Source organism: Triticum urartu, chromosome 1A (assembly GCF_056163025.1).
Source record: "Triticum urartu cultivar PI428250 chromosome 1A, HENAU_Tu73, whole genome shotgun sequence".
In the NCBI taxonomy this organism is placed as follows: domain Eukaryota; kingdom Viridiplantae; phylum Streptophyta; class Magnoliopsida; order Poales; family Poaceae; genus Triticum; species Triticum urartu.
In genome coordinates, this window is record NC_141873.1 from 427,947,361 (window position 1) to 427,958,081 (window position 10,721).

The 10,721-nt window shown below is 45.5% G+C and overlaps 1 protein-coding gene across 1 annotated transcript; it reads left to right on the top strand.

Moving 5' to 3' along the window:
- Positions 1-720: 720 nt before the first annotated feature.
- LOC125515875 (cytochrome C oxidase subunit) lies at positions 721-5,738 on the top strand. Its single transcript, XM_048681369.2, has 7 exons — positions 721-1,210; positions 1,805-2,238; positions 3,153-3,305; positions 4,084-4,176; positions 4,796-4,854; positions 5,231-5,324; positions 5,421-5,738. The coding sequence occupies exons 1-7, from the start codon at positions 778-780 to the stop codon at positions 5,631-5,633; spliced, it is 1,479 nt and encodes a 492-aa protein (XP_048537326.1). The 5' UTR covers positions 721-777; the 3' UTR covers positions 5,634-5,738.
- Positions 5,739-10,721: the final 4,983 nt, after the last annotated feature.

Below are 10,721 nucleotides of genomic sequence, written 5' to 3' on the forward strand. Positions count from 1 at the left end.
TAGTCTTTTTGATTTAGATTCTCCTTCATCGGTGACAAACGTTGTTCCGATGTGTTGGGCTTTGTGGTTTTTGCATGACAATCTCTCGACTGTCAATTATAATATGGTTTGTTTTTTTTGACGCGGGCAACGCGCCTTTGACTTTTTCAAGTGTTTGTAGTCGTGAAAATGGTTATTATTATGATATTATCAATACATTCTTTCAAGGGTTTGTAGTCGTGCAGATGGTTATTATTATCAATACATTGGAGGATGTTTTTCTTAAAGTATTTAACCTTTTTCAGAGACAAATTCTGCAAATCAACCGCAGACTCCACGGCGCCGTCGGCTCACTCGCCGCGCCACGCGGCAAAAAACATAAATTTAACCTCAGGATGAAACTATTTCACAAACTAAACTATGTTTGAAAGTATTTCACCCAGCTGACCTCTAATGTGCAGCGCCCAACAGTAAGGCGCTACACTCTTACTATGCAGCGCCTAACACACAGGCGCCACACTGTGCAGCGCCTAGCTGTAAGGAGTTGCACTACACTGTGCAACGCCTAACTGTAAGGAGTTGCACAGTAGAGTGCAGCGCCTTACTGTTGGGAGCTGCATAAAAGAGTCAGCGGTGTGAAATATTTTCAAAAACAGTTTAGTTTGTAAATACTTTCACTTTAAGGTTAAATTTGTCAATTCTGCCGCGCCACGCAGGACAACGGATAAGTAACAGACGCTTGCTTGGCTTGTCGGCTTCCGGCACCAAGCACCTCTGATCCGCCGGGGCCGCAAAGCAATGGCCGCCGCAGCGGCAGCAGCAGGCGCGGCATCCTCCCTTGTCCCCTCCACTTCCCAGCGCCGCCTCCCCTTCCGTCCCACCCCGACCCGCCAACCCCTCCTAGCCGCCAACAAGACCCTGACGCTCTCACCGAAGCCACCCCGCCTCCTGCACCCCCTCGCCGCGTCCCCCTCCTCTCCGCCTCCGCCTGAGGATGCTGAGCCAACCGACCCCGTCAAGCTCGCCTTCGCCCGCGCCGCCGCCTACAAGAAGGAGAGGGCTAATCCCAAGCCACCGCCACCGCCACCGTCGCCTCCCCCTCCGCCGCAGCCTTCCGCGAAGGAGTCCAGCGGCAGCAAGGAGGCCTTCGAGCGGGCGCTGGAGTACAGGAACGGCAACGGGGGAGGACTGGACGGCGGCTCCTCGCTTCTCAATCCGTCGCCGACTTTCGGTGAGTAGAGGCGCCAAGGCTCTCGCTAACTTGGTTGGTTCGCGTCGTCTCAGGACGCGCTCTGCAGGGTGCAGAAGTCGTTTGCAATCAGGGCATAGTAGAAACTGTTGAAATCAAAAGGAAATGGGTGCGTGTTTTGAATAGAAGCGTGTTAGCCGCTAAATCGAGGTGTCAAAGCCTCGTTCTGTTCTTATGATCGCTCGTTATGTGTTGCTGATGAAAATGTGGTCGGAGCTGAGGATTAAGGGTGTTTTAAAGCATGATTATTAAAATGTTGGTTGGAGTGGAGGCCTTTGCCATTGTGGTGAGGTACTTGCAAAGTTTCTCTATCTTTCTGTAATGATTCCAGTTCTGTTTGTGCCAGAGAGTTAAAAGTATATTGGCATATCATCTGAATTCTGGAACAGCAAACCACGATGCCGTTTAATTTGTTTCGGTACTGGCCAAAAAAGAAAAGAAAAATCCAGTACTGATCGCTTCAATATCAGATCCCCCACATTAACAGTTAACTGCTCTTTAAATTCGCACAAATAATTGATTCTTTTATTTTATTTTTCCTATTTCAATAGCTACCATGGTTTGTTCTATTTGCAGGCCAAAGCACGTTTACTAGTAAAGAGGGTGCATTTGGCAAAGTGGCAAAGAAAAAGGGAGGGTATGCGTACGATGAGACCGACTTTTTGGGCCTCAGTTTCTTTGAGAAAAAACGTTATCAAGGTCCACCACCAGGGCTGTCTCAAGGAATTGATCCTTTTTCAAATGAAGATTTTCCTGAGGTGGAGATAGTAGTTGGCGACCCTAGTAAATTTGGGAAGTCTCGTCGTTCAACTGAAAATCAACCTGTAGATGCTAGCGAGTCTGAGGAAACTTCGCGTTCAAAAGACGGCAAACAAAATGAAGATAGCAAGCTTGAGGAAACACCGCTTTCAACTGTTACTGAACCTGAAGATGATGAAAACTCAGAGTCCTACAAACCCAGGGTTACAACGTGGGGAATGTTTCCACGGCCACAAAATATTTCAAAGGCGGTAAGATCAAACAATTTCCTATCCCACTAGTTTTAAAGGATGCTGCAATTATTATTATCTTTGAACCGGGTTATCCCCCTTTCAGCTGTTACACTGAGCAGTGATTTGATTAGAGTGGAATGATAGAATACGATGAAATGCATAATATCTATGTGCCAATTACTCTGAATATTCTTGTAACTTTGCTCGGAGAAAGTGAGAACCATTTGTTATGACTTGACTTCGGTGTCTGAACCTAAGGATTTTCTGGAGGCACATCTATCTCTTTGAACAAAAACTTGTTGAAGTCATGGTAAATTGGTAATGTTACTGTAAACAATTTCCGGTCAGCATATTTAGTGTTAATCCATTGGAAGTATTCACTATGACGAAATGGGAAATTATTCAGTGTAATATTGTTTTTACAGGATAACCATTCATCACAAAATATAATTTGAACAGTCATATTGGTGCACAATGTTTGATTCTAGTTCTGGACATTTCATATGCCTTGTTAAGGACAACATGACATCATCCACTATGGCTCTAGGCCACTGTCCAAGAACCACATATAAGGAGTAGGAATTATGCAATGCACATCACATATATTTGGGCTGGTTTAGACTTTTAACAATTTTTTAGGTATTGCCATGTCTGAAATACAAGATAAAAACACTTCTAAAATTTTCTTGCTATCTACACTGCTTCCTTCTTGTTTGATTGATATACTAGGAAAAACATCTGAAATACAGTTGAAAATTATTCTGTAGTGATTGTGCTCTTTTGCACATTTCCTTGGCTTGTTCTATACATGTTTCAAAATAGTTTCCTTTGTAAAACCATTAGCAATTTATTTGATATAATTCAATTAGGAATATAGGCTCGTAGTAGTGCTACCTTTTCCCAGTTTTGATATTTCCTTACTTCCTCATTAGTATGGTGGTGGAAGAAATATAAGCCTTGGTGGAGAGACCCTAAGTGCTGAAGAGAAAGCAGCTAAAGATAAACGTACCAGAGAACTACTAGCTGCATATATTGGTGGAAAAAACAAGACACTCGATGCAAAAACAATGGCAGAGTGCACCAAGGTACATGACTGAAACATCATTCCATGTAAATTAACCGGCAGTGGTTTGTTTATTAAGTACCCGTGAACACTATATGTGTGGGTTTTCCTGTGTCAATCGAGGAGCCTTTAAATTTTTTGATCGGCACTTTGTATCTGTATACTTGCAGGATATCCTGTATCTATTTGTGGTTGAATAGAGAACCTATATATATTTATTTTTTCATGAATTAACTTCTGATCAACAAACCAAGTATTTTCTTGCTAGCAACCTTTTTGTAGATAATAGAAGCTTCTTACTCCGGGCTCTGCACCAATAAAATTCACACAACCATTTTTTGGATAGCGAACGTGGTGGCAGTGATGTATAGTAGGAAAAATATTAGATGTTGTTTGGTAATATTAGAATCCGTCTAGTGATAAATCAGAATAATAGGTAATAAGGAAGTTCAGGTGGAGGTTATTAAATAATCGGTGCAAAATAATTTTTTGTAGAGCATGGATAACTGCTAGTTTCTCATTGGAAAATTGTTGATGATTTGGCAAGCTAATCAGTGTAGTATATGCATTAGTTAATTTTCTTCTGCTCTGAGATAAACCATATGGATATTGTTTGTTAATGAATATGTTTTGCTTTTCTAAGATCATATCCAGGTTTTGAAGTCAATTGCCACATTCTCCTTTTGAACCCCGTGTTAATCCATATGGATATACCTATTACTACTTCTTTAATGTCATGGGCTTTTGATGTTTTCATACTTTGGTTTACGATAATGATTTTTATATTTTGCATGTTTAAGGCATTGAAGGAAGGTGACGAACTTATGAATGCTGGAAGGCTGAAACAAGCTTTGCCTTATTATGAAAAAGTGATGCAGGCTGCGGACTTTAAGGTAAATGTTATCATTAAATAAATGTTGGCTTGTGGTAATTAAGTGGACCTCTCTTCTGCACTCTTTTTAATTGTGAGAAAGCCAATATTGTTGCTGTTTTAGTTCCGAATCACAGTAATAGCACATCATAGCCCTTCCATTTTATGCTCGAGTACGTTAGACAATAAAATTGCACCCTTGTGACAAAGCTTGCTGCACCTAGCATGGACAACTTGCAGAAAGTCCTGTCCTCTACAGCAAATTGCCCCTTCATGCTAGGCAGATCCATCCGACTTCTATCTGTGCGCTGGGTCTATCTCCAATTTAATTTACATCTACGCAGATCCACGCTCTTATATTTCTTTACAGAGGGAGTACATATATAGTCCTTATTTTTGCACTAGAACTACTATGGATATTAGTTTTGACTATTTTGTTAGGACATAGCATCTGAAGGAATGCAAGTGCAGTTGCTGTAGATACTTAAAAGTAAGCAGCATCATGTCGTTGTATGCTCTGCTTCAGTTCAGATACGAAACCTCTGTATTTTGTCACACAGATGCTCCTTGTAATATGCCTGTATTCCTGCTTCATTGTGGTGTCCTTGTCGTATCTTTTACTCAAAGTAAGTTACATGCAGACCGAACTTCATGGATTGGCTGCGCTCCAGTGGTCCATCTGTCTGGATTCACTCTGCAGGTACCCTTTGCTCCCTTTGTCCTTTCCTGCATGGCCGTTCAATTCATCAATCATGCATGTTTTTCCTGTTAAGGTGCAAACGCGATGCAATATTCCAATCCCCTGAACAAACCTACTATATATTTGGCTCTCCTGTTTTGGACCTGGTGTTTTCTATGGTTTACTACGATTACTGTGTGTGTGAATCCATGTTCTGGTGTGCAGATTTTTCGCATGCATGCAATGAATTTTTGAGTTAAGCTGCACATGAACATAAACATGCACCAATACTGTCAGTCTGTTACAATCTCCATATTTCTGTTCTTTTGAAACTTATCTGTGTGGTTCTCTCATTTCCGGATGTATTTTCCATGGAATATCTATCTTGCTTGGGCAGGTCCAAGGAAGCCATGGGCATGTATAGCAAGCTCAAGTACCACCCAAACGATCGAGTCAGCAAGAAGGCAAAGATGTTCATGTTCAGCTTTCAGGTAAGCGTCTCACTCAAACTGCTCATGCAACGTCTCCCCCGCTCTTTCAAACAAGACCCAGAACAACATTTCCTTGGTCTCTCCTGTCATGCGAAGGCGGCGGACTTCCTGAAGGTCGACGGCGTGCCGATGCCGCGCGACACGGGCTACGAGGGGTACTTCGACCAGTTTGGCGGGCAGAGGAACTACTACGCGAACCCGGACGAGCCCGAGGTCGGGATCCGGGAGATCATCCCGTACATGCTCTTTCTCGTCTCCCCGATTTTCTTCGTCGCTTTCATCGCTTTGAGAAAGTCCTTGATGCTGTAAGAAAGCAACGGGAAGCGTATGCTAGTTCACAGCTTCATTGTCTCATAGTATGCTGATGTTCATCTTTGCTCGCTGCCTTTTGGGGCCTCGCGTTGCTCGAGTTCATTTGTGATTTGTGTGCATGCGATCAAAGCCCGATAACCCGTAGGATCGACGCTACGGTGTGCCCAGTGAAAGAAATGTGTGTGTGTGTGTGTGTGTGTGTTTCGGCGCTGCAGGTGCGGGACGCCTTGCTAAACTTGTAGCGTGTGGAAAGATGTGAGTGATGTGCGTCCTGTCTGTGCTTTGTGGAACATGAGCGTCGGCAAATTGAAAGGTGGGCCTGTTTCTGACTGAAATAACAAAAGGTGGCACCGGCGGAACGGAAGATCTAGTCGTTTCCAATTGAACGGCGTCGATGAAATTCGAGCCTGATTCGGAAGCTTCGTTGGCGCGGCAAAGAAAGAAGCCACAGGCAGCAGGGGCAACACGGAAAATGCAGCCGAGTAAGTAGTGGTTCAGTACCCGATTTCAGACAGGCGGTGGAGTAGTCTATAAACTACGAGCAGTAGCAGCAGCAGTATGTATATACAAGCCCACAAAGCGTGACGCGCTATATGCCGTCTCCTAGAAACATGAGCCAGTGGGGGCGGATTTCGCACCCACCAATTGGATTCCTATATGCATCCTTCCACCCCCTTTTTTGAGGAAATTCTGCGTCTTTTTACCTTGGTTTATGGAAGAAATTACTCTACTCCCTCGAGAAAGTTGAGCTGCAGCAGACAGATGGGGTGTTGATTTGGGCCGGACCACGCGGGGTAGTACCTATCAGTATCTAATATCTATCGACCCACACACACCACCTTTACAACCGACCACGGGTTGGGCTGGCCCACGCCGCACAAGAACCTGCTGTTCTCATCCAATTATGTGGCACGTGTCCCCATGCCGCAAGCCACACGAGCTTGCCGTCCCTGCAACTGCAACTCTGCAAGTCGCCCTCCTCCTTCTCAGCTCCTTTCCCCACTTGCGCTATCCTTCTCTCCCGATCCTTCGCTTCGAAGAATACACACACGTATTAGGTCAGAATCAGATGTATGTATCTCGTGACAAAATGTCCTGACCCAGTTTGGTCAAATTCGTACCACAGAGCTCATGTTGTTATAGTCTATTTTATTTAGTTTGAAAGATAAGCCACGCATCCGCCAAAAGTGTGTAGTACATACTAGTACATACCACGGGGATGGGGATGGGGATGATATACAGTGGAATAGAACGGAACGGAAATGGAACAGTGGGTGTGGGGTCTGAAAGTCATTGAGCCTTTTAGGACGGTTTGACAAAGCTACACCCACATACAGTACACTTGGTTGGCTGCTGCTTTCTTGGCTTGGACGCGCAACATCGGCAGGCACAGGACCGGCACCATCCATTTCACCCCCCACCTTGGTTAACTTTACGGGCAGAGTGCTTAGTGGCCTAATGATCGAGAGCAAATGGATTTGAATGGAGCCTTTCGTACACTACTAGTAGTAGTACGCCTCAACGGACGGATTGTTAACTCTGAGCGCATGGCGTCGTCCTAGAGGCTAGAGGCTAGAGATGACCTAAACTTTTGCACGGGCATCGTTGTTCAAAACTTAGGCATAGTCCAATGTATACCTCGGCGATGAACACACAGTCCTTTTTAGTACTCCGTCCTAGAAGAAACAGTTGCCCGCGGATCGGAGTAGCCGTTGGAGCTGGACTTGACTTGACAGATAGGATAGCGCCAGCAGGCAGGCAGAAGCCACCACCAGCGCAATGCGCAAACAGTAGCCCAGCCCAGCCCAGCCCAGCCCAGCAGCAATTACCACCACACAGACACGCAGCGCAGAGGAGGCGCACGAAATCAAACTACCCCAGCAGCGTCAACAAATTTCCGTCAGAAGAGGCCCCAGCCCAAAAGCTGCCAGTCCTGCCGCTGCCGGTGGTGTCAGGGTACAACCAGCCGCTAGTAGCTTTGTCTCAAAAAAAAAAAATAGCCAAAGCCGAGCCCGAGCGCGGCAGGCTGGCTTTCCTTTGAAAATCAACAAAGCCAACTAGCCGTTGCGACCTGCCCTGCCCTGCCCAGCGCACGAGCGCTGGCGATCGTCTCTCTCTCGAGCCCGCTGCGCGTACGCTCCGCCCCAGGCCGCGACCGCGACCGCCAGCGCGCATTCATTTACGCCTCCCTCGCTCCTCGCGCCCCGGCCGTGTGCGTCTCGGCTCATCTGGACCCGACGCTCCCATGTTCGGGGGCATCCAGTCAAAACGCTGGCTCCAACGACGCCAACGGCCCGACGGACGGCCTGCTCGGTCCTAGTCGTAGGCGGTACGGCCGGTGAGCGTCGGCGCCAGCGGCGAGGGCGACGTGACGCCCCGCGTGGTTTTCGTTGCTCCGTCCGTCGGCCCGGGCATGCCTGCTCACGGTGCTGTTTGCACTGAGGGAGTAGGACGCGGCCGGTCCTTTGCCGTGTTGGTTGGCTGGCTAGCTGGTTGGTGAGATAAGTTGAGACCATCTTTATCCCAAAGGCGAGTTAATTAAGACCATCATCACCGCATCTCAGAAAGAAGAAAGAAACACCATCATCACCGCATGAATGTGGCAGTGGCAGGATTGTGCTGATGACGCTTTGTCCTACTACTAGACGTGCCGATCACACACACCGTACGGTGCTCCCTTCCTTTCCCCTTTTTCGAGAATGATGAATACCGGAGTTGCCATCTTTTACTGCGTTCTTCTTGGAGCGTGATGCGGCCATCCGTTCCTTCCGTCCACGCTTCTTGATTACACAGTGCCATCAGTCTAGCCCTCGATCGCAACGACGCCAGTATTGTTGATTTCGGCGGGTTTATCTTATCAAAATCTAAATCTAAATCTAAACCAACGTGGTTCACCTCGCGGAACCAAACTCGCTGTCGCCCACGCTATCACCGGATTTAAAATTCGCTAAGTCTGTCTGTGCTTGTCCCGTCCAGCCGCCTTGGCATGCCAGCAATTTTGGAGGTTTGCCCGGGGTTCAACTTTAAACTATGCACATATCAGCTGGTCGTTAGGGCCGGGCTCGTGAAAAGGACGTGCCATCCAAGCATCAAGGCTGCGAGCGAGCACCTAATATTCTCTTGCCAGTTTTGAGTCCACGGGCGAAGATTGCGAGCTGAAGCGATTGAATATTGTTATATATATCCCGGTTGTCATTTTGTTTTGTGCATTGGTCGGCCGGAGATAAGTTAGGTCCACGTGCGCGTCACGCGTTGGATGGAAGTGCATCCACGCGACCCGATCATTACATCCGTCCAAGAAATGACCATGCGGATTGAGATGATGATGACGACTGACGAAGGGTGATGAGCGCTTTATTCCTCACCTCTTGATGATTGCTTCATTTTTATGATCATCAGATTCGAGCACAGAGAGCAGAGAGAGCCGACCAGAGACTATGGCTGATCTTATGGATAAGACGTTAAAGTTCTGGGCTAGAGCTTCCTCCCCTCGATCTTTGCGAGCGAGTCCGTGGATTTGCCTCCTCTCTTTCTGCCACTTTGATGGATGGTAATGGGGAGGAGAATTCTAATGTCTCGACTCTAACTAATAGATATAGGTTAGTGTTTTAATCCTCGCAGGGACAAACATTCAAAAGGATGGTGACATTTTATTTTTTGAGTCGGTCTTTCAGGCTTCAGTCCGCCTTGAGTTCGTTTGTGAATGATGGATTAGATGGAGCTCCAAGTAGATTCTTTCGTCTCGGTGAGGTTAGGGTTTCTGACCGTGCTTACATGATGACGAGATTTGATATCGGGTTCTTCAGATCGATTGAAGGGTTCAACAATGACTACGGTTCCGAGGCGTTCATCCTTAGGGACACATGCACGAAGAGTCCGCGGCTGTCATTAACAATGTCAGGTCAGCTATAGCATGGAAGCTGCGACCTCGGTGTAGTTTTTGTTATAATTGAGATCCTCTGTACTTCTAGTAAATCTTTATAATTGATTTGGATCCATTTTACAAAAATAAATTCATGATGCATCTTCTGGAAAGCCAAATAGACATTTTCAATGAAAAACTAGAGAAAATTAATGCCATGGGCAGATGGCAGACCAGTCTCGGGATGATGGAGATAAAGGACTGTCTTGGGCCCTCGTATCAAAGAATAAGACTACCCATAGTGGGAGTAAGTAATGAGAAAAAAGAAGCATGTGGTAACATAATATGCTAGACACACTACGAGTAACTTCACATATACCAAAACAAGATGAGTCTACGACCTAATAAATAAAGTGTTGGATGACACCACACACATGTTACTATCCATTATAGAGGTAGTAACATAGACTAGTAACATCAGCATGTTACCAGTCTAGGGGCTGTTTGGTTCCCAGCCACACCTTGCCACACTTTGCCACACCTCACCTTAGGCAAGTTTGATCAAGTTAGGTATGTGTTTGGTTCTAGCCACACCTAAGGCAAGAATGTTTTTATGAGCAGTGAACCTCACATGTCATAGACACAAAAAGTGTGGCAAGATTCCCTTAGGCAAGCCAAAGTGTGGTTAACAATTTGAGCAACTCAACTAACGCAAGTGTGGAAAGTATGGCAAAAATCATGTGGCGATATATGGCAAATATAGTCACAATCCAAACAGCCCCTAAGTTGCTCCCCACTATGTGTAGTCTAAATGAGTAGAGTACATTGATATTACGAGAAAAACAGAGCCTGCAATAATATATGAGATAATCCCGAGGCCCGACCACAGATCTTATTGGTGTTTACATTTCCACTCATGGAATATGTTTTCCTCCAAATTTTATGTTCAAGAACCATTGCAATTACAACACGGAAATATAAACTTAACTATCAACATGAAAATAGAATGATAACATATGTATTATTGCCTCTATGACATATTTTCAGGAGTCTTTAAGTTGCACCAGAGTCAATAATCAAGTCAATACATAAGCTCCTAACACCTATAACATTCTGATGCTGCTGATGCTTTGCTTGTGGTAGAGGCTTCGGCAATGAATCTAATGTATTCAGATCCATGTGTATTTTGCATACCTTATGTCTCCACATTTTACCAAATCTCG